The sequence below is a fragment of the Leopardus geoffroyi genome, chromosome B3 (genome assembly GCF_018350155.1).
Source record: "Leopardus geoffroyi isolate Oge1 chromosome B3, O.geoffroyi_Oge1_pat1.0, whole genome shotgun sequence".
Lineage (NCBI taxonomy): Eukaryota > Metazoa > Chordata > Mammalia > Carnivora > Felidae > Leopardus > Leopardus geoffroyi.
In genome coordinates, this window is record NC_059337.1 from 93,755,380 (window position 1) to 93,783,171 (window position 27,792).

The window sequence follows — 27,792 nt, forward strand, 5'->3', positions numbered from 1 at the left end:
TCACAGGAAAGATTGAGAATCAGAGAAAGCCTCCCTTGCTGATGCCACGGCTTGGGGGAAGTGACCAGCAATTATTGTGGAAAAGGCAACAAACCCCATCTGGTTCCTTCTACCCTATTTCCCTTATAGAACAAAAAGCTTTAAGCTGCTGGGGATTACCAGCAGACCTTATAGCTATTCCTCAGGGCCTAGGTGAAGAAGACCCTTTACAGATGGAGGAAGGCAAGAATTAAAAAAGGTTCTGTACCTGAGACAGAGGCATGAAAACATCTTGGGCCTAGATCATTAGCTATCTCCAGCCCTGGGAAGGGAGGGCAGGATCACTGTAAAGGTCCTGTTTTGGGAACTGACAGACACAAGTCCTGCTCAGGCTGAAGTAGGAGAATAGAACTTACCCTCTCCTCCTGCCCTGCCACCATGCCACCCCATGCACCTAGCATTCCCTCCAACTAGGCTAGCAAGCACTTAGTAACATAAAAGCAGTCAACTGCTGAGAGAAAGACAAGAGTATGAGGAAAGAACCTCTCTAAGGTACAAGGAAACAGAAATCGAAAGCTGAGAGAACATTTGGAAAAATCGTCTGACAAACCTTGTCCCACCCTAAATCCAAATAACACTATGGGAGTTTGAAGCCTGTGGTTGTACCTAGGGTAATCATAGCGGTAAACCCAAACTCATCTCAACCTTTTACTAGACCATGATCCCTGGGATCATGACCTGAGCTGAAAGCAAGAGTTGGACACTCAACCACCTGAGCCACCCAGGCGCCCCAGATGAAGAATATCTTTAATGAGCCCATCAATAGACTTAATACAGCCACAGAAAGAACCAAGAAACTTAAAGCTAGGCCTGTAGAAATGACGCAATATGAAACACAAAGAGTGAAAAACAGAATGGAGCATCCAAGAGCTGTAGGATTGTATCCTATAGTCTAAGATACATGTAATTGGAATTAAGAAGTGAGGAAAGGATAGAAAGTGTATTTAAACAGTCAATGGCTGAGAATTTTCCAAAGTTAATGAACACTGGCAAATGAGTATGTGAGTCTGTTTTGAGGTCTTTTTGGTATATACCTAGGAATGGAATTTCTGGGTCATACAGTAATTCTCTTTAACTTTTGAGGACTCGCCAGTTTTCCACAGCGGCTGCACTATTTTACATTCCCACCAGATATGTATGTTCCAGTTTTTTTTCACATTCTAACAACGTTTGTTTTACTGTTTTATTTTGTTTTTAATTTTAGCCATTCTACTAGGTGTGAAGTGGTAGCTTGGTCCTTCATGTATATAGTCACTTCGGTCATACTGAAGGAAGAACAAAAGAGTTAAAAAAAAGGAAATAATATTATCAGTAAGAAAAAATCAACTTCAGGTGTTAGAAGTTTTTGGCACTAATATATATTTAACCTGATACCAATATTTTCCACCTTTGCAGGTTGGTAGTGCCCTGGAGGATTCTAGCACGTCAATGGCATACTGTTCCAACTCAAGACCACATTTGGCTGGCACACATGCTTCTCTTATACTTCCACAGGAAGGCCAAAGAACTTGTATTCTTGTAGATAGTTGTGAAATCACTTCTGGTTCTGAAGTAATTTCTTCCTTAAGAGCAGTTCATGGCATTCAAGTAGAGGTCTGTCCTCTAAATGGCTGTGATTACATTGTGAGTAACCGCATGGTGGTAGAAAGGAGGTCTCAGTCTGAGATGTTAAATAGTATCAATAAGAACAAACTCATTGACCAGATCCAGTACCTACAGAGCATGTTTGAAAGAATATGTGTGATTGTGGAAAAGGACAGAGAAAAAACAGGTTTGTGTTTTTAAATGTTTTTGTTTATAAGGCTATAAAGGAACTCAGCTATTATTTAGTTCACTCTTCCACTGTCAGGATGTGGAAAACTCTTAAAATATAAATACCTGACTCATAAATGTTACTTCATATTTATACAAAGCCATGCTTTTCATTAGTCATTGTGTTTATGTTTTTGTTTCATAAATAGGTTTCTTTCTGTATTTTTTTACTCATTGTGTTTAAATGAGTTTGAGAGTTGAAGGGTGAGAAACTGAAGGCAAGTGAACCAGTATGTCTTTTTTCAGGAGCCCCAGAAAGGATTAGCGCCTTTAAGGCAGCAGTGGGAAAAGGGACAAGGATTCAGCGGGTTTAGGAGGTAGGATTAGCAGTAGTTGGTGAAAGGAGGCAAGAATTACTTTTTTTTTTTTTTAGGTTTATTTATTTTGAGACAGCTTGAGAGCTCCAGTGTGTACATGCACACATGAATGGGGAAGGTGCAGAGAGGGAGAGAATCCCAAGTAGGTTCCACGCTACCAGCATGGAATCTGAAGCAGACCTCAATCCCACAAACCATGAGATCATGACCTGAGTTGAAAACAAGAGTCTGACGCTTAACTGACTGGGCCACCCAGGCATTCCAAGAATTACTCTTGTGTTGACCAGTTTCTTGGTCACTGGGCGGTTAGGTAGTGGTGCTCTTTATTGAAATTATGAATATTAGAGAAGAGCAGATTTGAGGCACAAGGGGTGTTCAGTTGAACACACTGAGTTCTTATTTGGTAGCTCAAATAGGTGCATAGGAGCTTCAGTTAGGGGATTTCTGTGGCTCATATTTAATTGTAGGCGGAGCCCTGAGGATGGTGTAAAGGTCATGGAATATGGAATCAGAAGACACTGAGTTCTGGTGTCCCTACAGCTGTGTGATGTTGCATTGACAAATCACTCCCTCTGAGGGATTAATAATATACTTGTCCTATTCATCTTTCAATGTTATGAGGATTATGTGAAATCATATAGGCAAATGCCACTATGGAAGAGTTCAAGAATTATACAGTCATAACAGGATATAGTAAAAGAAGATAGCATAGTTTATGTAAAACATTGGTTTGGTAATTGAGCATTGTACCTTTTTATCCCCATGCTGTCACTGGTAAACTGTGGCCTTGGATAAGTCACACTTTCAGTAACCAAGTTTTTTTCTTTATTTTATTTGACAAGTGAGGGCTTTATATTCAGTGATCTCTTGGGTTCTCTTAGTGCTAAAATTCTATAATTTCTTCTTCACCAACATATCCTTTATAAAGGAAATAAATTTGGAATAAAGAGAAAAGTAACATTGCAAAAGTTACGGGGGGGAAAAGTTATGTAAAAAGTTTTGTTTTTCCATAATGAAAAGTGCCCCCAAAATGATAGAGGGTAGAATATGGAAAGAAATGAATGGGAAAGTTAAGGAAGTAAATTAAGAGGCAAGAGTTAAAGATGACATTAAAATGGGTATGCAGGGTTTTGAGTTATTCTTAGAATAAATATGTAAGATTTTTTATCAAGCCAATACTTGAGTTATTTATCAGTTCTAGCATTATGAGGAATTGTAGAGATAAGTAATATGGTCTTGGTCTTCATGAGTGAATTATCTAGGAATATAAGCTCTCCTCTGCCTGCTCATCTTACTATTTGATACCAACTGAAGACACTCATAAAGGTAGTTCTTATTTTAACTCCCAGGTATTTGAGAGTCACTTTAAATCTTTACTAGTAGGGTTTCTCATTAGCATAATGTGGCACTAATTTGCTTAATGGTTGTAGATCTTGGGATTTTAATAATATAAAATATAGTATTAATGATTCTACTTAATGTAAGTTACTCACGTTTGCATTTTCCTAAATATGAAATATTTAGGAGACACATCCAAGATGTTTAGGAGAACAAAGAGCTACGACAACTTGCTGACTACCTTAATTGGGGCTGGAATCCGAGTTCTTTTCAGTTCCTGCCAAGAAGAAACTGCAGATTTGCTAAAGGAACTGTCTTTAGTAGAACAAAGAAAGAATGTTGGTATTCATGTTCCAATAGTGGTGAACAGAAATAAATGTGAAGCACTTCAGTTTTATCTAAGTATTCCCAATATAAGTTATGTAACTGCATTAAATATGTGTCACTGGTTTTCTTCTGTGAGAAAGATGACTAACAGGTATGTCAGTGTTAATATTTTTAAACGGTTACTGTAAAATGATTCTTAGAAATACTTCATAGAAATTTTAATATTATTTAAAAAACTAAAGATGTATAGTGTGTATTAGAGTATCTCATTCAGTAAAGACTTTTTGCTTCCCAATGTTACAGTCACTGCATGAAGTTGAGGACGTTAATGGAGGGAAAAGATAGGCACCGCCTTTGGGGAGCTTAGAGTCCTCTGAGAGCTAGACAGCACTTATATTTGATCTTGCATTCTAACATTTCTGGGCTGTTTAGTTCTAAAACTAGAAAAATATCACAGTGCAGATTTTACTAGTTTTTGAATATTATATTGCTTGAAAAGGAAAATTTTAGAAAATGCATTATTTTAAATTAAAGGCCCAGGTAAGATGTTGAAATTGTTATAAGTGACTTTGAATATAGGGAATAAGTGTGTTTTATTTAAACCATGCTAAGGACATACTAACTAGATGTAAAGTGCTTAGAAGAAATGATTTTCTTAAAGGCTTATGTTTGGTGTTCTTTAAGCAAATAAGAATATTGTGTTAAGTCAAAAAGTTCTAATTTATTTTTCAGCTCACCTCAAGAAATCTCCACATGTGCACAAGTAACTCATCAGAAGGCTGAGGAGATCTATAGATATCTTCACTATGTATTTGACATGCAAATGTTACCAAATGGTCTTAACCAAGGAAGACTACAATCTGATGCATAATGATACTGCTCAAGGTGTGGTTATGAAAGAACTCTCACAATACTAAATGCATTTCAATAATCATTGCTGTGGTCTGTGATAATCAGTTTAAAGTATGTAAAATAATATTCCCACATCTGTTTTATGTGGTGTACATTTTTATTTATATAGATTATAAATTATTTTAAAAGACAACCTGACGTTCAGTAATCGTTTTCATTAACTAGATTATGAAACTCATTTTTTTATTGAAAAAAAAAAAAAGGTTTACTGAAGAAGCTATTAAGAAAGTAAAAGCGGGCGCCTGGGTGGCTCAGTCGATTAAGCATCCAACTCTTGGTTTGGCTCAGGTCATGATCTTGCGGTTTGTGAGTTGGAGCCCCACATTGGAGCCTACTTGGGATTCTTTCTCTCTGCCCCTCCCCTGCTCGTGCTCTCTCTCAAAATAAATAAATAAACTTAAAAGTAATAGAGTTAGAGACGTATTTTAGAATTTTTCCAAAGATTATAGTACTGTGGTTGCCATTTGTTAGCATTAATAGGTTGAGGTGTCTGCCACCAACTTAGTGGTCGTAATTTTTCCTATATATAAATCATAATATCTAGAATATTTTCAATGTCCTGAATCTACCTATATATTGGATAAGGGCAGTGTGTGTGTGTGTGTGTGTATATATATATATATATATATATATATATATATATGTGTGTGTGTGTGTGTATTGGGCAGTAGCTGTATTGTGAGATAAATGCTCTAGTAACTAGTAGAGTTGGAAATTTAACTATGTTCATCTTACCAAAAGTGTCTCAATCAAGTACAGTCAGATCCTGTTATTATGAACTGCACTTTACACTTTTTTTTGTTGTTGAAATACCATATTCAGAGAAGTGGGATATTGGCTTAGATTTGGGAAATTTAGTATAGATGAGCTGTTGAATAGGGACTTCGTTGTGCCCGTAACAGTGTATCTGTGATATTATTAATATTTTAAGACAGACATCTCCACATTTATATCTGCAACATCTGAGGCCCTTCTTTCTAGTTAGTCTAGTGCTAATGCAGCCTTTAACTATGGATTCCCACCCCCACCGACACCCCCATTTAGGGTTTATTCTGTTTGTCTTATTTTTTCTTGCTACACTGTAGGGTAGGTGAACCAACATCACAGCGGAGAGCTCTCCTTGCCTTAGACTTGGCAGGGGCTTCAGAGCTCATTTAAATCAAATTGCTTTTTTTCTTATCAGGTGATTGAAGTGAGGCCCACAAACAAGTGACTTACTCAAGTTTACTGGGAAATCCAGAACCAGAACCCAGGAACTAGATACAATTATTTTTCACTAAAAAGTTATTCTAATTGTAAACATAGCTTCCTTGGGGTAGTATAAATTCTTTTCTGAGACTAACAGATTTCATAGTTCTGCTATTCAATAATTCTGTCAAAGCCAGAGAGAAAAGAAGTTCTAGAAGTTGGCTGATGTGCAGCTATTGATTTATTTATCTCTCAGGCTCAAATTTACCCTTTAGTATCTTGCTTTGCTATAATGGACTGGACTTTTTGAATATTTCTCCCCACAGTGAGCATGATTTAAGCTTTGTCAGTAGAAGGAAGAAAGGGGCTTCTTTCTTGTTCCAGTATGTTGTTTTGCTGCTTCTTGTTCCTCTTACATGGGGTTAGCGGTGCATGTGGGTGGGGACATTTGGTGGTTCTCTGCCTTACCTCAGCAAATTCACATTGACTTGGGCAGATGACCACCTTGCAGCATCTCCCATGCAGACAACAGTGTGCTCAAATTCTTTGTGTCCACCCATCAGACAAAATATAAGTTAACATGGTATGAGGGACATAACCTAGAGGATTTCACTTACTTATGCTTGCTGTGTACAGAGATTTATCCATATTTAAGCTGCAATAGCCTTCATACTCTTACTGGTAGCACTGAACTTTCAGCCCTATTGACAATCTTTAAGCGCACTTTTAAGTGTCCTTTGGAGGTTACTTTAACCCTTCCTAGCATAACTTATGATCTGATGGGACTAACCAGGTACCTGGCAGGTGGGATACAATAAAACTGACTAGGAAGGACATTGAAGCAGCTCCAATAGGACACAGGGAATTTGGGGGAGGAGGGCCACACTCTTTGGTTTGTATTAAGTCTGTGCTGCATCAAAATTATCCCTTTGTTTCTCAATATAACTACCTTCTAACTCCTTAAAAGGAGTTAACGTTAACATTATCCATTAACATTAATAAGCAGCATGGTATTATACCAAATACTGGCAACTTAAGTTCTACAACAGTATTTCACTCTGAAATAATCCCTCATTTGTTCCATCCATCCACAAAGACATCTAAAAGTCTTTGTGGCAGAAACAATTATGATCTCAGTCTAACTGTAATATTCTTGTAAAATCTTATGTTTCTATAAATCCTATAGTTTTATAAACTGACTAAATTCTTAAAAAAAATTATGTTTTACTAAAAGTTCTGCCATTTTTTTGAAGAAACAAGCTGAACCAATAACAAAATGCCTATCTGTTTAATTTCAATGATCCAGCAAAATACAAATCCAAATGTTCTAAAAGCAAAATTTATTTGAACAATCTAACTGGAGAGAAAGGGTAAGTGAATATATACTGTAACCAGAGGAGAAATATTGTCAAATTTTAAAACAGAATGACAGAATAAGCTAAAAAAAGTTTATTTCCAAAGGAGCTGTCTGAAAGGAGGAAAATAATGTTTTATTATGACATGGCATATTAACTTGACTCTTTATAATGGTAGATCAATTACGTGAACGTCTAATCCAGTCTTTTTAATACTAAGGCCAAATGTAAACTATGAATGTCTGCATATGTAAATAAGGCTTAATGTGACAAAATTTATTCTCTGATTCTACCTAATAAAAGTACTAAATTTACATAGGTTTCATAGCTGTGCCAATGATAAGTTTTAAGGAAAAAATCAAGTGGTAACAAATGCTAATACAGTTGTCATGAATTTGTAGCCAGCAATACAGTCTACTTTTTATTTCCCCTCCCCTACCCCTTAAGGGTAGCAACATTTTCTTGGAAGCTTTTTAAAAAAATCTGTTTAGGACATGATTTTCTTAAACAGATGCTTAAGAGAGACTTATCTAGAATATTTTAATGTTCAAAAAAACAGAAATATACAAGTAGGTATACAAGCAAAACAATTTTCCTTATATTTTAGTAACCTGTATCAACAGCATTCTACAGAAGGATGTTTTACTCTGAATACAAACACCTAAAACCTTTGAGAAGGAATCCACAATATCATATGAAGGCACATTATAAGGAAAATAATATGTATTCCAAAAAAAGATATAAATACACTGTCTGCTTCTTGACAAAAATCCTGGAAATATTTTCTCATTTATACTATGCAGAATCAGAGTTTGAAAAATAATAATCTTTCTCTTCTTCATCTAAAGACTCCATAGCATTGGTGAAAAGTTTTCCAATACCAGAGTGTTCTCCTAATTCTGTAAAGAGAAATTTAATAAAAAAGATTAATATACTTCTAAAAGTAATTTCAATGAAATTGAAAATAATGAGAAACTGAATAGGTCTGTCCACCTGCAAGCAGCTAATTTTAGTACCATGTGAATAAAGAGACTATCTTACAATAGAACTGAGCTACCAAAGAAAGATATAAATAAATTACCTTTGTTATACAGAGTTTTTTTCCTTGATGTTGGAGTTGAAAACTCAGTTTCAACCTGTAAGAGAGTTCATGTTAATAGCTAAATAGTACCTCCTGTGAATTCTGCCTCAAACATAGACAGAATAAGCTTGCTTCATCCCCTGAGTACCTCGAACACGTGCCTATAACAATACCTAATCACGTAAGTATCTGTGAAACATCTAATTCTCCTTTAAGTTGAATTTATCCAGAGAAAGAATACTTCTTCAATGTTATTTCCCACTGCTGGCAAACTGTAAGAAAATATTACAAACTAATGCTAATGCTATAGAGGTTACAAGATAGTCTATGGGCCTCTGACAGTTGTCAAAATCTAGGTACTCATTCCATTCCATGACACTAGCAAAACTTAAACTGTTGATAGACCAGTTTTAAGTGTATGATGGAGACTTAACTACATCAGTGCTTTTAAACTATTGGCCATGGCTGGCTATCTTTAAAAATGAAATGGAATAGAATAGAAAATGACAGGGCATATTCACTGTATTAAGAGTAAATATTGTTGAAATTTTCAAGATACACTCGTGTTCAGATTGTGACGTAAATGTACTTTGAAATGAGTCAAAACACTATTATATCATTTAGCTCTCAAGATCATTCAGTGACATTAAATCAATATGATTCCCACACTGATGGTACATTTTACTCATATATGAACAAAACGAGATTAGAAAGCTCAAGTAGCTTATTATAAAGCTGTATGGTCAGTCAGATCTTGAAATAAAAATTTTTTGACACTAAATCCTTTGCTCTTTCTATCCTCATTCATTGACTAAAATATTAATGAAAAAATAGGACTAAATCACAAAGATACCATAGTTTGGTAGGCTACTCAAATTATGACCCATTAAGAAAAACAAAGGCCCAGTAGTGCTTAGGATGATGTCAGAAATGCAGAGAAATAAAAATTATTAATAGGAATAGTCCTTATAGATCTATCCATATGAACTTTTCATCATTATGCAGACAGAACAGACTGAATGGATTAGGACCTTGCTACCACTCAGTATGGTCCATGGATCAGCAACATAGACACCTGGATTTGGTGAGAAATGCAGAAATCTCAAATCTGCTGGATCAGAATCTGGTGTTTAACAAGATCCATAAGGGACTTCTATGCACATTAAAGCTTGTGAAACAACTGTCAAAGCAGCCTAACTTCACACTGGCAAAATAGGAACTAGAAGCCAAACAAGTCTTTCTTACTATGTTGATTCCAGGTCCTCTGCAACAAACCAAAATTTCATTCTCATAAGGAATGTGAGACTGGAAAAAGAGAATCTAAGAAACATGGAATCTGTCTACACCTTCAATTTTAGAGATTTCTTTTGAAGAATTTAGTCTCCAGGATGATTTTAAACCAAACTGCCCAGAAGTGTCTACCATTTCCTATGAACAAATGAAACCCATAAAGATTGGATGTGATTATGTAATGCCAGTGTTTAGTTTAGAAACTCTGAGAAGAATTATACTGCATGCATGCTACAGTAACAGTATTTCAACATGGGCGAGGGAGGAAGAAATTGCCATAACCTGATCAGAAGGAATATACAATCAGGAGAAAAGGTGGTCTTCAAATTTTTACCTCCATAAATTATATTTCTCTAAGATTAACTACTTTGAGAGCAAGGACTTATATAACTGAAAACTCCACAATTTGCCATCTATCAATATATCAACAGATGTGATGAATAAATGAATACTTACTGTTTTTTTCTTGATATTGCCCCAGACAATGCCACCTTTACTTTTATGTTCTTTTTGCATACGAAAAACATATTTATCACAGTCATCCCTGTTTGAATACAAAATAATTTTGTCAACATTATCATATTTCTATTCACAGGTTGAAAAGCAGTTGACAAAATTAAAATGTGTTCCAAGCTTTACTTTAAAAAATTTTTTTAGCGTTTATTCATTTTTGAGAGACAGAAACAGAGCATGAGTGGGGGAGGGGGCAGAGAGAGAGGGAGACACAGAATCTGAAATAGGCTCCCGGTTCCGCGCTGTCAGCACAGAGCCCAACGTGGGGCTCGAACTCTTGAACTGCGAGATCATGACCTGAGCCAAAGTCGGACGCTTAACTGACTGAACCACCCAGGCACCCCTCCCAAGCTTTTCTAAAAAGTATATTTCTGGGAAACAAAAGCAAAAATAAACTATTGGGACTATATCAAAGTAAATAGCTTCCCCCTCCCCGCCCCCGGCAAAGTAGATAGCTTCTATACAGCAAAGGAAACCATCAACAAAACTAAAAGGCAACCTATGGAATTGGAGAAGATATTTGCAAATGACATATCCAACAAAGGTTTAGTATCCAAAATATATAAAGAACTTATAAAACTCAACACCCAAAAAACAATCCAATTGAAAAATGGGCAAAAGAAATAGACATTTTTTCCAAAGAAGACATCCAGATAGCCAACAGACACATGAAAAGCTGCTCAACATCACTCGTCCAGGAAATACAAATCAAAACTACAATGAGACAGCATCTTACACCTGTCAGGCTAAAATCAGGGGTGTCTGGGTGGCTCAGTCAGGTGTCTCACTTTGGCTCAGGTCATGGTCTCGTGCTTCATGAGTTCAAGCCCTGAGCTGGGCTCTGTGCTGACAGCCCGGAGCCTGAGATTCTCTCCATCTCTGCCCTTGTCCTCATCTCTCTCTCAAAATAAATACACTTTAAAAAAAGAGAAAGAAAATGGCTAAAATCAGCAACACATGAAACAAGTGTTAGGATGTAGAAAGGGGGGAATCTTGCACGTTTAGTGGGAATGCAAATTGGTGCAGCCATTCTCGAAAACAAGAGCCTCCTCAAAAAGTTAAAACTTGAACTATCCTATGATCCAGCAATTGCACTACTAGCTATTTAACCAAAGAACACAAAAACACTAATTCAAAGGGATACATGCACCCCAATGTTAAGAGCAGCACTATCTACAATAGCCAAATTATGGAAACAGCCCAAGTGTCCATCTGATGAATGGATAAAGATGTGGTATACATATACAATGGAATATTACTCGGCCATCAAAAAGAATGAAATCTTACAATGACATGGATGGAGCTAGAGAGTATAATGTTAAGCAAAATAGGTCAGAGAAAGACAAATACCATATGATTTAATTCATATGTGGAATTTAAGAAATGAGCAAAGGGAAACAAAAAGAGGCAAGCCAAGAAACAGACTCTCAACTATAAAGAACTGATGGTTACCAGAGGAGAGGTAGGGGGATGGGTGAAACAGGTGGTGGGTTTTAAGGAGGGCACTTGCTGTGATGAGCACTGATAATACAGAAGTGCTGAATCACTATATCATGCACCTGAAACTAGTATTACTTTATGTTAACTGGAATTTAAATAAAACTACAACAAAAAGGTATATTTTTCTTTTCCATTTTTAAAGACCATGGTGTACTGATAGAAATGGACAAAATGCTTCAACCAAACATTTTAAAGGAAACACTGAATATGAGCATTCTAGGAAATTATGGTTTTGCTTACTGTTCATTGTCCCATTTGTGCCCTTTCCAACCACTATCTTGCTGCCTCTCTTTTCCAGAATCCAGAGACTTCTTGTCCCTGGACTCCCTTTTATTAGACCTCTCACTCCTTTCTCCTGTTCACTTTCTTCCCCATCACATTGAATCTCACAGGTAACCATTTTAAGGATATACCTGGTGATGAAAACTCTCAATTCAGTCTTCAATTCAGTTCACAAGTCTTTTATTTCTACATAGTTACATCTTGTTTATATTCTCCACACCAACTATGAAATTTTTTTTCATTTCTTTTTACTTTCTTTCCCCTCTCATTCTTAGCAAACAGGCTTGAAACAAGTAGAGTTACAAATTGAAGCCAAACAGAATGGCTATTTCATTTCTCCCTGCAATTTCTAGTGCTGCTTATGACAGTAAATCGCAGTTGAACAACACTTCTGATTCTCTCTCTTGGCTCCAAGATCCTTTTTGATCAATGATCTTTTCCTTTATGACGATTTAGGAGCAACCTTAAAGGTATGACACGTAGAAATTTCTAAATGTGTGATTGTATTAAGATATTAATGTGAACCACAAACAATACTGCGTAGCTAGTAAGAAGCCTAGCCAGCTGTTCAGGATCAGTACCTCATGACTCTGTTGTCAGAAGAAGTCACTTCTGAAGTGATAAAAACTGTTTCATTATTTAAAATAATTATAAAAAGGAAGTAATCTATTCGAGCTGGTGAGTCAAGAGATAGTGTAGAGGCCTAGGAGACATTTTTTAAAATAAAGTTTTAGTAAATATATTCATGATATAAATGAGTCTATGTATACTATGTATACTATGTAGTCTATAAGAAAAAAGAATGTATTCCTGTAATTGTAAAAGTGATACACCAAAACTCACTTAAATGTAATTCAATAACCTAGATAATAGCTGGTGATGTTTTTAGTCAAGAAATTTCCTTTCTGAATACATGCTGTTGTGAATTGGAATCATATTGTATATAATTTAACTTCTTAGCTTTTAAAAACTATTGTCGGGGCGCCTGGGTGGCTCAGTCAGTTGAATGTCTGACTTCAGCTCAGGTCATGATCTGGCGGTCTGTGAGTTCGAGCCCCGTGTCAGGCTCTGTGCTGACAGCTGGGAGCCTGGAGCCTGCTTGCGATTCTGTGTCTTCCTTCCCCTCTGCCCCTCCCCCACTCATGCTCTGTCTCTCCCTGTCTCAGAAATAAACATTAAAAAAAAAATTAAAAAAAAAACAAACTATTGTCTACTGAACACTATTCTTTGTCATTAAAAATTCTTGAAGGCATGGTTTTTAATTATTATTATTCTGTGGATAAATCCTAATTTCTTAACTTATTGGACATTTAGGTCATTTTTATATTTTCAGTATTATGTTTCATGATGAACATCTTTGTTCATACAAATTTACATACATACTTGCCCAAATATATTTCCTCAGAATTGACTCACAAAACCCAAGAGCCAAAGAGATGAGTATTTTAAAGCTTTTCATAATTTGGCCAATGTGCTTACCAAAAGCTTTGTCCAAAATTATACTCTGAATAATTTCACCTGCGATGAATACTAAACAAAAAATAAACAAAAATAATTTATGGATTGCTGGGGAAAAATTATGTTTTTAATAAATAAATGCAAATTAAAATTTCACCAAGCTTCAGGAGATGAATGAATACTTTTTTCACAGTCAATATTGGCTTTTGCCTCATACCCCATGGAAATTACTCTTACTAAAAACAGCATTGTCCTGCTTGATTGCCAGATAGAATGGCTTATTTTCAGGCCTCATTTTTATTACTTTCCATTTTTTCTCTCTGTCATTCAACTGCTGGCCACCCCTGATTTTTCTTAATTTTATATATATTTTAAGTGCTTCTATATTCACATAGTTCGAAATTCAAAAAGCTTCCCTCTTTTCTAGTCTCCAAGCTATCTTAGTTTCTCTTTGTAGGGATCACCCGTTTTCAATTTATGTATTCTATAAGAGGTATTTCATCAAAGGAAAGCAATTCTGTATATATACACATATATATGCAAGTATATACATATACATACATAAATACACAGCTCTTATTTACACAAATGATAACACATAATTCACGGTATCTACCTTTTTTCATTTAATAAATCGTGAACATTTTTCCGTAATAATAATTTCCTCATTAATTTCTATGGCTATAGAATATACCCAATTTTTGTGATTAGTCCTAGTGGTGAGGATTCGAATTGTTTCCAGACTTTTGCTATTATAAACAATACCCTAAAAAGTTGTACATTCACTATTCTAAAAGCAGTATGGATAGGTTAAAGACTGTGTGTATTTACAATTTTGATAGATATTTACAAATTGCTGTCTGCAGAGACTGTACTAATTTACCTTCTCCTCACTAGTAATGCATGAGAATGGCTTTCTTTTCCTCTTAATTTGTAGGAGTGCTGTATTAGGAAAATTGGCCTTTTCCTTTGATGGGTTCCATATGTTCTTTTCTCAGATTACTGTTGACCTTTTGATTGCTTAGGGTGGTTGGTATGGGGTAAAACTTTTTATTTGGTTGACTTTACCATTTGTTTTGTTAGTGTTTTCTGAGTTTTGCATCATAGTTAGAAAAGACTGTCACTAATCTACAATTATAAGATAATCCTCCAAGGTTTCTTTAGGTATATTTTATAGTTAAATTTGTTACATGCAAAACTTTGATCCATTTGGAATTATCCTGAGGTAAAGTGTGAGCTGTGTGTGTCCCTACACTACTGAACCACACCCCTACTTGTTGAAACTGTCCATCCTTTACTTCTAGAAACTATCCTTTCTTGATTTCCTTTTTAATGATGCCTCTTCTCATTATTGACATCTACTCTCTTCAACTCATGAAATGCCAAATGCTGATGTAGAGATTACAGTATCATATGCATATTTACCTATTTATAGAGGCTAGCATGCCAGGACTGACATGCTGACACTGAGGAGTTTTTGCCAATGGAAAGACAACTGATGATGGAGTTGTTGGATTTTTGTCCATACTGGGCAGAATATCATCCTCTTCTGCACTGTCGTGGAGACTTGGCAACTAAAAAACAAATATTTCTTACTAGCCAGCAGGCTCCCCTAAGAATGGGATTTCTCATTATCACTAAATATTTTTGGGTGGGATAGAATAGAACCTTAACCTCTAAAAAAAAACCTTATTTTCTATTGTGTTAAATGGAGACAATGACAAAGTTGTGAAAAGACCAGTGTCAGCAAATGTTTTCTGTAATGAGTTAGTATATATTTTAAGCTTTGTGGTGCATACAGTCTCTGTCCCAAATATTAAACTCTGCTGTTGTAGCATGAAATCAGACATAGCTATGTAAACAGTGAGCATGTCTATGTGCCAATAAAATTTTGTTTATAGAAAATGTGGTCCTGGGGCGCCTGGGTGGCGCAGTCGGTTGAGCGTCCGACTTCAGCCAGGTCACGATCTTGCGGTCCGGGAGTTCGAGCCCCGCGTCAGGCTCTGGGCTGATGGCTCAGAGCCTGGAGCCTGTTTCCGATTCTGTGTCTCCCTCTCTCTCTGCCCCTCCCCCGTTCGTGCTCTGTCTCTCTCTGTCCCAAAAATAAATAAACGTTGAAAATAAAAAAATTTAAAAAAAAAAAAAAAAAAAAAAAAAAAAAAAGAAAATGTGGTCCACCGGATTTGATCCATGGGTCATGGTTTGCTTACCTTTGTGTAATCAGAACAAAACAGAATTAATTCACTGAATGTTATGGGAACTCGAGCAAGTATTAAACTTTTGTGTATATATATTTCTAGTAAACAGCAATTCAATCATTAAGATTTTATCCAAGTTTACATCAAAACATTAGAAAAAGCGGATTTATCCCACAGAAAATGAACTTACTTCATTGCTTTCTACGTTTTATTATTTTTGTTTTTAAAATGTCGCTACTATTGCATTTAAGCCAAAACATATATAAAACCTGAAATGATGGTAGAATTATATAAAGGATATAACCTCTAAAGGACCATGGTTGTTATGCAGGGAACACAGTAAGAGACTCAGCTGGCTCCTTTAGAGATCTCCCTTTACAACCTGTGTAGGCAAAAGGAGCCTAGATAATGATGTTACTAAATTCTTAAAGCATTTGTGTAGCCTTTTAATATTGGAGATAATGTAACAATATTAAGAAATGAGGGGCACCTGGGTGGCTCAGTTCATTAAGCATCCAATCCTTAATTTCAGCTCAGGTCATAATCTCACAGTTTGTGGGATCAAGTCCTTGCATTGGGCTTCACCTGCCAGCACAGAGCCTGCTTGGGATTCTCTCTCTCTGCCCCTCCCTTGCCCCTGTGTGCTTGCTCACTCTCTCTCAAAATAAATAAAGTTAAAAAAATATATTAAATGAGTAAATTAAAAAATTATCCCTGAAGGTTAGCTCACTAAAAGATTTTATACTTCTATCAGTTGTCTATATCTATCCATTTTTGCATTAACCTTAATATTCTTAACATTTATATTTATATTCTAGAAATAGTCTCAAATTTGTACTTTATATTGTATTTGACCATTTATGAAGAACATCCTTATTGGATATAGGCTGCTTCCAGTTTTTTGCTGTAAAGATAAACCTGAAATGAAGGTCTTTGTGGAGACTTTTGGCTTCTTTTGAACTTCTTAGGATAAATTTCCATGAACAGAATTAATCTTATGGCTCTCAAATATTGCCATGATGCTTTACAAAAGGGATGATTCACTTATACATCCACTGATGTATGACTATTTCAAAGTTTCCACTGCTTTTTGTTATGGAAATTTTAACTTTTTTGTAAAAGATTCTGTAATTTAGAATATATACATATGATTTACTTTGTTTTCCTCCAATTGCTAGCCAGTATTAACTAACCACTTTTCCAAGTATTCATTCAGCCTTTAAAATATTTTCTTGCCCACTTTTCCCCTGTGATCTTGACAATTTTTAGTATTCCAGTAACATCTGAATGAGTTCTTCATATTATAAGCATTCTTTATTTGTTGTAAATATTTTTCCCCAATTGAAGTTTTTAGTTGTACGATTTTCATACTACAAAAATTATTTTATACATTCAAATGTCAACTTCGTGCTGTCATCTAATCCTTCCATTGAATTTACTATAGAGTAGGTAATAATCTTTTCTTACCACCTTTTTTTTTTTTGTTTTTAAGTAGGCTTCATGCCCAGTGCCAAGCCCAATGTGGAGCTTGAAATCATGACCCTGAGATCAAGACCTGAGCTGAGATCAAGGGTCAGATGCTTAACTGACTGAGCCACCCAGGTGCCCCATCACCTTTTTAAATTTGCCTCATTACATACGAAATTTTAAATATAGACGTTTAGCCTATTTCTGGGTTTTCAATTTGGCTCTACAACCATTACACTGATGAGAACAGCATGTACTGGCAGAATGCTTCCTACAGTACATTTTGGGTGATGTCTGTATAGGCTATCAATCCTTGGCATAAATACTAGGGATGAACACTAACCATATATAAAAATGAAAGATGTTAAAAGTCAATATAAAGAGAGCAATTATTTCATGCATTTAAGACTCTTACCACTACTCTCTGGTTCTGCAAAGGTGTTGTACTGAAAAAATCATCATGATCATCTTTTGGCAACTGTTCCAGAAAATTCCTCATTTGCTGCTTCCTTTTAAGAGTTCCCACTTTGGCAGTTATCTTAATCATTTGCTTCTTATCAGCATCACCCATTTTGCCTTAAGAGTTAGCAAACATTTTGATAAGGATTCATTTATAGTAAGTGCTTTAAAGTTAACAGACTTTACAAAACCTAAACTGTTTATCTGTATTAAGTATACTCATCTACTATTAGTAAATCTCCTATATAGCAAATGATTTTTTCTATACTGGGATCTATGCAGTATGACTAGCCCACAAGATACTCATGAAGAAACTACATAAGATTAGCCAGTGTGAGGTGAAAAAGTTCTATACCCTGTGAGAAAGGTTACCTCCCATATTCCCCTTGCTGAATGCCTAATTTATTGATTTTGCAAAAATATAAACCTTACTGGATTAGGGTAGGGATAGGATATGCTCTAAAGCTTAGTACAAGCCCTGTCATAAACCCTGAGCAGGAATGCGTACTCCTGGAGAGTACAAAAACTAAATTTATTTTGAATTTTATTATGAATTTCTAGAAGGTCTTTCCCAAGTGGCCTCAGATTACAATAGACTCTTTGAACAATAATCCAGATATTGGAATCTTTGGATCTAACTGCATATCTAACTAACTGCATCTAGTTTCCTAGAACAAACTCAAAGCACAAGGCTGCTAAGGCTACTATTGATAGAAGTAACTGTCTAGATAAGACTTAAAAATTAAATAATGACCTTTATAGTTCTTTCCAGTTTTAACATTTTGAGAAAACACCTATAAGATGATACATAGATAAATATAAAATACATCTAGTGACTGATCAGAAATCAATACTGAGAACTAGGCAAAAACAATTTATAAAGATTACCATTTTGGCCTTTGGGATTAACTGGTTTTTTCTTAGTGACAGGTTTCTGGGATTCTTTTCCTCCGGGGTCTTCCATGTATTTCCTCTGGCATTCTTCAGCAGATCGAGAACCTACAGCCATTGCTACATCTGACCAGAAACCAGGTTTGTGCTTTGGAAAAGATGCAAAAGCACTATGGAAGACCAAAACCAGTTAAAGAACCAGAAATTCAAATCAATAAAAACAACCTCCTGAATGCATACCACTAAACCAATGAGATTTATTCAGCTAAAGGAATCATTCTAGATAACTGTTTGAAAAGACGATACTATTATTTCCACTCAGTAACTTACTTGAGTGCTTAAAATATAAAGGTGTAATTTTACATATCGAGTAGATACCTTCTATTTTGTTGTATTCTATGAAACCTGAACAATCATCCCAGGTCTTTCTTTCAACATCTTTTTCCTAAGTCCACCTATCAGTGATTTGATCTTCTGGGGGACTCTAGCATGACTAACTTTTCAACAATGTTGCTCAAACCTTGCTGGTGCTAAGTATATTGGAAAATGAGCTCTTAGTTCCTATATACTCTAGGTTATAAATTCTTATTAAAAAGTGTTATTCATGGGGCACCTAGATGGCTCAGTTGGTTAAGCGTCCAACTCAGTTTCAGCTCAGGTCATGGTCTCACAATTCATGGGATCAAGCCCCATGTAGAACTCTATGCTGTCAGCTTAGGATCCTCTCACATCCTATCTGCCCTCCCCCACTAGTGCACACAGGCTCTCTCAAAACAAACTTTTTTTAAAAGTATTATTCTTGCTTTCACTCTATTATAATTTACAGAATGTGATGTTTTATATATAATTGAGGGAAATGAAAACTGAAAGAGAAAAAAACCGTTAGTCAATATAAGGTTGTCATCTAACTTAACAAATGAGTTACATTCTAAAGTTTATTTGTAAATATTTAGAAACTGGTACATGTATTTCTGCTCCCCTCCCTCCCAAATATATTTTACATATTGCAGTTAAGCTGGCAGTTCAGCCAGAAAAGATCTAATTAACCTATGCAGCGTTATTATGCTGGTAAATTTTTAAAATCAGCTCTCACTGAAATAGTCCTTATTTGTAGTGTTTGCCAATTTCCATATTGTAAATAACTATTGTGGCTGATTTCAAGCTACCAACATGATGTCTCTGAATGTGGAATAAGAAATGTGTGATGGGACACAATTATACAGAATTTCCACCATACAGACACAAATGATGTGAAGAACTTAAGGCATATATAACAATAATAAAATTTAGTAAAATAATTAGGAAGTGATGAGTTAGGGTATTAATAAATTTACTTGTAAATCTGTGTGAATCTGATCTTGTGAATGGGTACCAGGTGACTACAGAATACCACTCATTCCATGTATAAAAGGAAGACAAATACTTATTGTTAATGAATGCTCTACTCTTTTGCACATAATCATTCTACAGGTGTTCTAAAGAGGAGAACTAAAAGGATATGGAGGCTCAAGCTTCCATTTGTGTACATTGTTTTCCATTTGTGTACATCATTAATTTGCAAGTGTAGAACTGCTAGGACTATTTTTCATGATAAAAATACTTAATGCGGGGCACCTGGGTGGCTCAGTTGGTTAAGCGTCCCACTTCGGCTCAGGTCATGACCTCACAGTTCGTGGGTTCGAGCCCTACGTTGGACTCTGTTTCAGATTCTGTGTCTCCCTCTCTATCTGCCCCTCCCCTGTTCACACTCTGTCTCTGTCTCATGAATAAATAAGCATTAAGAAAATTAAAAAATAAAAATACTTAATGCATTTAATGAGAAATTAGTCTAATTAACACATCTCTAGTTTATCCTAGATAATTTTTAAAGGCAAATATAGTCATGTCACTCCAATTCTACTTAAAACTTGCTTTCATAGGTGACAGAGGAAGAAAAAAGCAACTTGCTTTTATAATTCCCTAGCATGAAAACCAAAGCATTTAATATGACTTTCATTGTTCTGGTCTCTCTAGTCTCATCCCTTACTGTTCGTCCCTCATTTTCTGTACTCCACTTATTTTGGCCTTCTTTTAGGATTTCTAAATGTGTTTTCCTCCTATCCACTTTTACTGCTGTTTTATTTCAAATGAACTTATCATGGAAATTTGGCTTAAATAATTATTTGTCCTTCAGATCTTAGTTCAAGTATCTGCTTAAGCTAAGTCAGATTTCCCTGATCTATATTCTCCTAAACTTAAGACGGATTATTTGCTAACTACGTTATAAGCATGATGAGTACAAAACTGGGCTGCAACTCAGAGTCACTGGAGTTTAGATCAGAAGTACAAGCAAGCAGGGCACCTGGGTGGTTCAGTCAAGGTTAAGTGTCCGACTCCAGCTCAGGTCATGATCTTGTGGTTCCTGAGTTTGAGCCCCACATCGGGCTCTGTGTGGACAGCTCGGAGCCTGGAGCCTGCTTCAGATTCTGTGTCTCTATCTCTGTCCCTCCCTTGCTCACGCTTAGTCTCTCTCTCTCAAAACTAAATGAACATTAAAAAAAAAGTACGAGCAAGCAAATAAGGCAGTAAAACAAGTAAACAGATTCGTAAAGTCAGTCCCTTAAGATTTCAATTTAGTAGGTTTGCATTGGCAACACTTCACATTTTTCAGAAGTTCCTCAGGTGATTGTTCTGCTGTGCAGTCAGGATTAGAATTACTTTATGTTAAAAAAAGGAGCATTATATCCCAATTGAGTGGGTAGCAGGAATATGTGATGACAAAGAAAGGTTACAGGGAAGAGGTGACTGATATGTGAGGGAAAATTTGAAGGATGAATAAAATATAACAGTTGAAAATGAGGCAACAGTATTGACAAAGAAATGAAGATGAGGAGACAGGACATAAGGTTAGGGAATAGACAGTAGTTCATATTTATAGTATGGTAAATTTCAAAGGAACGGCTGCAGATTAGAGCTTTGAAAAAACTAGAGAGCCCAAACCCAAGCTCGCCATATCTAAATATTTTAGTAGTATGCAGTCTAGGCACCTTAACATATTTTTTTTTTAAGTTAACATACAGTAAATGGTCTTTTTGCATATGGTTCTATGAATCTTAATGGATAAACAGATTTGTAGAGCCATGATCACAGTTAGGATACAGAACTGTTCCATTACACTGAAAAAAATTCCTAGTGCATCCTCTTTGTTGTTGTCCACCACTATAATCACCAGCAATTGCTGATCTCTTTTCTTAGTTTTTTCTTTCCAGAATGTGATATAAATGGAATCATACAGTATGTAACCATTTGATCTGGCTTTTTTCACTTGGCATAATGCCTTTAAAATTCATTCAAGTTGTTACACACACCGATAGTTCTTACTTTTTATTACACAGTCGCCCATTCATTTAAGAGTGTACCATGGTTTATGTAGAAAGTTCCATGGAAACCAACAGAACTGAGCTCTATAAAACCACCATATAAAGTTGTTTGTGAACTCCTGTGCTCACACCACAAATTATGATATATTTTCATTTCTGTTCAGCATTTTTTTTTTCTCTTGAGACTTTGTCCTTTTTGACCCATGGATTATTCACAAATGTGTTATTTAACTTTCAACTGCTTGGAAATGTTCCTTTGATTTTTCTTTTATTGATTTGTAGTTTAATTCAACTGTGATGAGAGAATACCCTCTGTATGACTTCAGTTATTTTAAATTTGTTAAGGTTTGTTTTGTGACCTAGTCAATGTTCTATCTGGTGAATGATCCATCTACCCTTGGGAAAAAAAATGTATTTCTTTCCCTATTGTTGAATGGAATGTTACAGAAATGTTGATTAGATAGTTGGTTGATGGTGGTGTTCAGTTCTTGTATCCTTGCTAGTTTTGTCTACTAGTCAACCATTACAAGAGAAAAGCATTGAAGTTTCCAACTATAAATGTAGTTTTAACTTTTCAGTTCAGTTGTTTCCTTTTAGTTATGTCAGATTTTAATTCATGTATTTTGAGGGTTCGGTGCATATACATTTAGGATTGCTCTCTTCCTGGTGAACTCACAGTTCTATCATTTTGTAATGTTCTTTATCCTTGATAATTTTCTTTGTACTGAAATCTTTGATAGGGTACAGCCACTCCAGCTATGAGTGTGCATGGTGTTTTTCTACCCTTCTACTTGTAACTTATCTATTCATATTTGAAGTGAGTTTCTTTTACATGGTAATAAAATGGAATGTTTTTAAATTCATTCCGACAATCTGTTTTTTAAATGGTGCATTTAGATCTCTAACATAATGTTTGGATTCAGGTCAACCATTTTATTTGCTTTCTGTTTTGTTTCCTATTTCTCTATTTCTTTTCTGTATTCTTTTTTTTTTTTTTTTTTTTAGTATTTTATCTATTGTATATAAAAAAAATCTTTGTAGGGTCGCCTGGGTGGCGCAGTCGGTTAAGCGTCCGACTTCAGCCAGGTCACGATCTCGCGGTCCGTGAGTTCGTGCCCCGCGTCGGGCTCTGGGCTGATGGCTCAGAGCCTGGAGCCTGTTTCCGATTCTGTGTCTCCCTCTCTCTCTGCCCCTCCCCCGTTCATGCTCTGTCTCTCTCTGTCCCAAAAATAAATAAAAACGTGGAAAAAAAAATTTTTTTTTTTAAAATTAAAAAAAAAAAATCTTTGTAGTTTTTAGTAGTTGCTCTAGTGATTACTACAAACATACTTAACAGTATTTTACTGTATTTTAGTAGTTGCTCTAGTGATTACTACATAAGTTTTTTACTGCTTCAAGTGGAATGTAAAAATTTACCATCTTCTCCATTCTTCTTTATGTTGTTATGTATTAAATTTACATATATTGAAAACCCCACCATACAATGTTAGTATTTGCTTTCAGCCATTAAACATTTTAAAGAACTCAAGAGAACAATCTATTATATATCCAGATACCATTTCTCTTGCTATTCCTTCATACCTGATACTGACTGCCTCCTTCCTCTGTCCTCTCCATTCTGTTATTGAGCCTATCTAGTAAGTTTTATATTTTGATTATCCTATTTTTCCAGTTCTAAAATTTCCATTTGATCCTTCTTTTTATCTTCTATTTCTCTCTGAGATTTTCTAAATTTCTGTTCTTTTCAAGAATGTATGCTCTTGGTTCCTGGAGTTTTCTTTTTTCTTTTTTCTTTTTTTTTTTTGACTAGAGAAGTCTGTGTCTTTATTGGCTAAACAGGCTACTTGGGAGAGATGAAACAGGAGGAGTAGGTGGCCCAGATGCTAGGCCTGTCCTGCTTTAAAGGCTTGTAGGTGGTGAAGAACTTGCCCAGGTAGTGGTCAGTCACCTTGGGCTTAATTTCCACCTGGTTGAAGGTCTTGGCATTGTAGACAGCCACCACACTGCCCACCACCTTGGGCAGGACGATCATGTTCCACAGGTGCTTCTTAACCACCTCGGACTTCTCCATGGGGAGAGCATCCTTCTGAGGCTTCCCCTGCAAACTTCCATTCAGCTGCCACCACTGCACAGCCCCATACAGCTGCATCAACGGCTTGTAAGACGCGTCCAGCAGCTGGTCTAGATCCACACCGTGGTATGAGAACTTATGGGAAGGTGCGCTTCTTCTTCTGCTCTACTTCTGCCATCTTGTCAGCCTTTTTTTCTGAAGCAATTTTATATACCTGCTTCAGAATCTTGTCAGATAATTTCAACACCTGTGTCATCCTAGCAATGGCATCTGTTCTTTTTTTTCCTATGAGAGTTAAAAATTTTCCTGGGTCTTCATATACTGACTAATTTTGGATTATTTCCTAGGCATTTAAAAATACTGTAAAACTCTGGGTCATCTTTATATCCTATGGAGAATGTTAATATTTTTGTTTTAGCAGGCAATCAATCTGGTTGTAACAACTATAAATTCTAGTCAGTTTTCTGTGGTTGCAGTTTCAGTATCAGTTCCATTTTTAAAGTTTTGCAGTGATATTAAAATATTCTGTGTAGGAGACACTGAGTGGCTGGCTTGGAAACTGGGGGCCAGTCTACCTCTTAGTTCAGTTGTCAGTCTTGGGTATGCTGTTTAGGATCAAATCCTTAAATGCTCAACTCAGGAGTGAGATCTAAAATTCATAAACAACTTTATATAAGGTTGTTTTCCCTAGATTTTCCCTTTGCAACTTTTAGTTCCCCAGGATTCCTGTTTTTGGTTCTTTGGCAGAAAGCTAGGGCTTTAGTTACCCAACTCTGGAGTACATATCACACAACTGCATCTTTCTGCAGTGTCAAGCACAAAAGACAGAAAAAGAAACATGTAACACAAGTTGCCCTATACTTTCTGAGTCCTATATTCCAGAAGAGAAGTTTTCCTACTTTCAGAGTTTTAGGTGCATATGGGCTCCATATGCTGCTGTGATTTTTACCCCTGCAGGACTGTATGCAGAGTGGGCCATAAGAGAAAGGAGAAAAGAAAAAGAAAACTGGGGATTTCTTTCACTGTTTCTGAGTGTTAGTAGTCCCCTTCCCTCTTCCTCAAGCCAAAAATATAAGGCTTTTCTTTGAACTCTCTTAGTCATGCCTCAGCAACAACTTCTAATTTTTAAGTGGCCTTAATCTAGGTTAAGGAACACCAGAGGAAAACTGGAAATCTGCCCCCACTTCAGTGTTACTTAAAATTCTAGTCTTTCTGGGAATGCCTGGGTGGCTCAGTCATATTCCTGGATTTCCTCATCTTACTGGGAACTGGAATCTTTGCAGTTCAGGTATTAAAATAATCTTCTTAGATGATATGGATATACAGTAAAGGTTGAGAACCTTTACTATAACAAAACAACAGGAGAGATAGCTGGAAAGATAATTAAGGTAAAGTATGATATGCTGTCAATTTAAGGCAGAATGATCTCCATATAATTTGAAAATGAGTAAGAATGCAGTGAAGGTTTCTGATGTTAGAATCACAACTATACATTAAAACTAACCTGGGGGCGCCTGGGTGGCTCGCTTAAGCGTCTGACTTTGGCTCAGGTCATGGTCTCGCGGTCCGTGGGTTCGAGCCCCGTGTCAGGCTCTGTGCTGACAGCTAGGAGCCTGGAGCCTGTTTCAGATTCTGTGTTTCCCTCTCTCTCTGACTCTCCCCCATTCATGCTCTGTCTCTCTCTGTCTCAAAAATAAATAAACATTAAAAAAAAACACAAAAACTAATCTGGAGAGGGGCGCCTGGGTGGCTCAGTCCGTTAAGCGTCGGACTTTGGCTCAGGTCATGGTCTCGCGGTCCGTGGGTTCGAGCCCCGTGTCAGGCTCTGTGCTGACAGCTAGGAGCCTGGAGCCTGTTTCAGATTCTGTGTTTCCCTCTCTCTCTGACTCTCCCCCATTCATGCTCCGTCTCTCTCTGTCTCAAAAATAAATAAACATTAAAAAAAAAAAACACAAAAACTAATCTGGAGAGGGGCGCCTGGGTGGCTCAGTCCGTTAAGCGTCTGACTTCAGCTCAGGTCATGATCTCACAGTCTGTGAGTTCGAGCCCCACATCGAGCTCTGTGCTGACAGCTCAGAGCCTGGAGAGTGCTTCAGATTCTGTGTCTCCCTCTCTCTCTGCCTCTCCCCAACTCATGCTCTCTCTCTCAAAAATAAATAAAACTTGAAAAAAAATTTAAAGAAACACGAATCTGAAGATATATAAAACAGATCACCAGATGAAAACAACAAAGTACAAATACAAGGCTACTTCCATTAAAGTAGGCAGGCATTAAAAGTCTGAAAAAAAGTAGTGTCAAGAAAGGGTGCAGATGGAATGGTCCTGTGGGAAAATCTATAGTTCCTTGGGAATTAGATTTTTTAATTTTTACTTTTCATTTATTATTTTTTATTTTTTTACAAAGTTAGACACGAATAAAAAACACTGGGAAGGGGTAACCCCCTCACCCCCAGGAGTGGGCCAGGGGACAGAGGCTACCTGAGGTATCAATAATGATCAAGGAGTTTAAACCTAGTTGACTGAAATAATTCCATTTTCAGAATCAGGAATGTCAGACAAAGTAGATAGGCAGGGAAAAAATGTTTAGTTTTTGACATATTAAGTGAGAATCTCTGTAAATGAGATTTATAGAGAGATGTCCAATAGGCAAAGGGAAATAAAAATCTAAATATAAGAATTTAGAACTAGAGATACAGATTTGGGAATCCCTGTCCAAAGAGTAAAGTTAGAACTATAGGAGGAAAAGACCATTGAAGACTACATTATAATAGGAAGAAAGCATCCAAAAACAAGAACTATGGAGAAGAAGGAAAATTATCTTAACTACCTGAAAATAAGACAGAGAAGGAACACTTAAGAAATTAAAAAAGGAGCATAGTGGCACAGAGATGCCTGAGGAACAGTGTTTCAAGAAGGTAGATCTGAAAATAAATTCCAAATATAAGGTTAGGGAGTACTCAAGCAAGTGAATCACTGAATGTAGTATGTTTCTATGCTCTTCACTCTGATCAATCACATCTTCCTTTCTACTAGATCATTTACATCAACACACCACCATACTCTGGCATGAGTCCTCTTACAAACAAGCAATCAAACATATGTCTTCCCTTATCTTCACATTCTTCTATTACCTATCCATTTTGTTGTCCTCTATCACTGCCAATTTCTTGTGTTGTCCACCTAGGTTGTTTTTACTCTTTCACTCACTCTTCATTGCTCAGCTATGTTTTAGCTTCCAGTGCTACTGCACTACTCAAACTGCTTGTCAAGGCTATGCAGCCAAATCCAATTCTTGTCATACTTGGTTTATTACTAGCACTAACCATGAAACCTTGGATGGATCACCTAATTTTTGAGGCTATTTCTATTCTATAAATGCAGGGAAAAGAGCATCTTAAATAATCTGCAGGTCTGAATTCAGCTTTAAGGTTTTAAAACAGAAAAAATAACAATAAAATATTTCTTAAAATATGAAGATCTGGGAGAGCAGCATTTGTCTATGTTAAAATATTTTCCACACCAAGGTATAAGTGGCAAATAAATCATACTGTATACAGTGTACATGGGATCACTTTACATACATTTCATGGGGAAATGATCACCACAATCAAGATAAATGACACATCCATCCCCCACACAGTTACCCTTTTCTTGAGGGGGAGGGTAGTTGTCTTGAAATATTAAATGGAAAGAAAAGAAGGTTAACTTTTCCTTTGCTCATATGCAAGTTGTAGAGATGGCCACAAAGTACCTAGTTAGAAGTTTTATCTGTATTCTCCCTATATTCTTTGTATAAATTGTTATTTCTCTCCATGTGTTTTTGGATATTTTCCATTTTAATGATTAGAGGTCACTAAATCAGCCCTTTATTGGAATTTTTAGGTCTTCAACTGTTGTGTGGCCACTCTAGATATTTCAGAGTCAAATCTAACTAC

At 36.2% G+C, this 27,792-nt stretch overlaps 2 protein-coding genes and 1 pseudogene across 13 annotated transcripts in view; 1 reads left to right on the forward strand and 2 right to left on the reverse strand.

Annotated features, from left to right (window-relative positions):
- The window catches only part of FANCM (FA complementation group M), a 68,287-nt gene extending 58,550 nt beyond the window's left edge, over positions 1 to 9,737 (forward strand). For 3 of the 4 annotated variants that reach the window (XM_045450870.1, XM_045450871.1, XM_045450868.1), the window contains 3 exons: positions 1,435 to 1,810; positions 3,693 to 3,984; positions 4,566 to 4,875. In XM_045450870.1, coding sequence (XP_045306826.1) covers positions 1,435 to 1,810; positions 3,693 to 3,984; positions 4,566 to 4,704 — 807 coding nt within the window. In that variant the 3' untranslated portion in view covers positions 4,705 to 4,875. Of the gene's footprint in view, positions 1 to 1,434; positions 1,811 to 3,692; positions 3,985 to 4,565; positions 4,876 to 9,628 lie in introns of those variants that run through there. The other variant, XM_045450869.1, reaches the window with a different exon arrangement.
- MIS18BP1 (MIS18 binding protein 1) overlaps positions 7,255 to 27,792 on the reverse strand; it is a 60,959-nt gene continuing 40,421 nt past the window's right edge. For 6 of the 9 annotated variants that reach the window (XM_045450875.1, XM_045450872.1, XM_045450877.1 and 3 more), the window contains 6 exons: positions 18,425 to 18,597; positions 17,493 to 17,653; positions 14,838 to 14,986; positions 10,116 to 10,203; positions 8,370 to 8,424; positions 7,255 to 8,187 (listed from right to left, as the gene is read on the reverse strand). In XM_045450875.1, coding sequence (XP_045306831.1) covers positions 8,084 to 8,187; positions 8,370 to 8,424; positions 10,116 to 10,203; positions 14,838 to 14,986; positions 17,493 to 17,653; positions 18,425 to 18,597 — 730 coding nt within the window. In that variant the 3' untranslated portion in view covers positions 7,255 to 8,083. Of the gene's footprint in view, positions 8,188 to 8,369; positions 8,425 to 10,115; positions 10,204 to 13,433; positions 13,485 to 14,837; positions 14,987 to 17,492; positions 17,654 to 18,424; positions 18,598 to 27,792 lie in introns of those variants that run through there. The other 3 variants (XM_045450878.1, XM_045450879.1, XM_045450880.1) reach the window with 3 other exon arrangements.
- Positions 23,141 to 27,790, reverse strand: LOC123583782 (annotated as a pseudogene).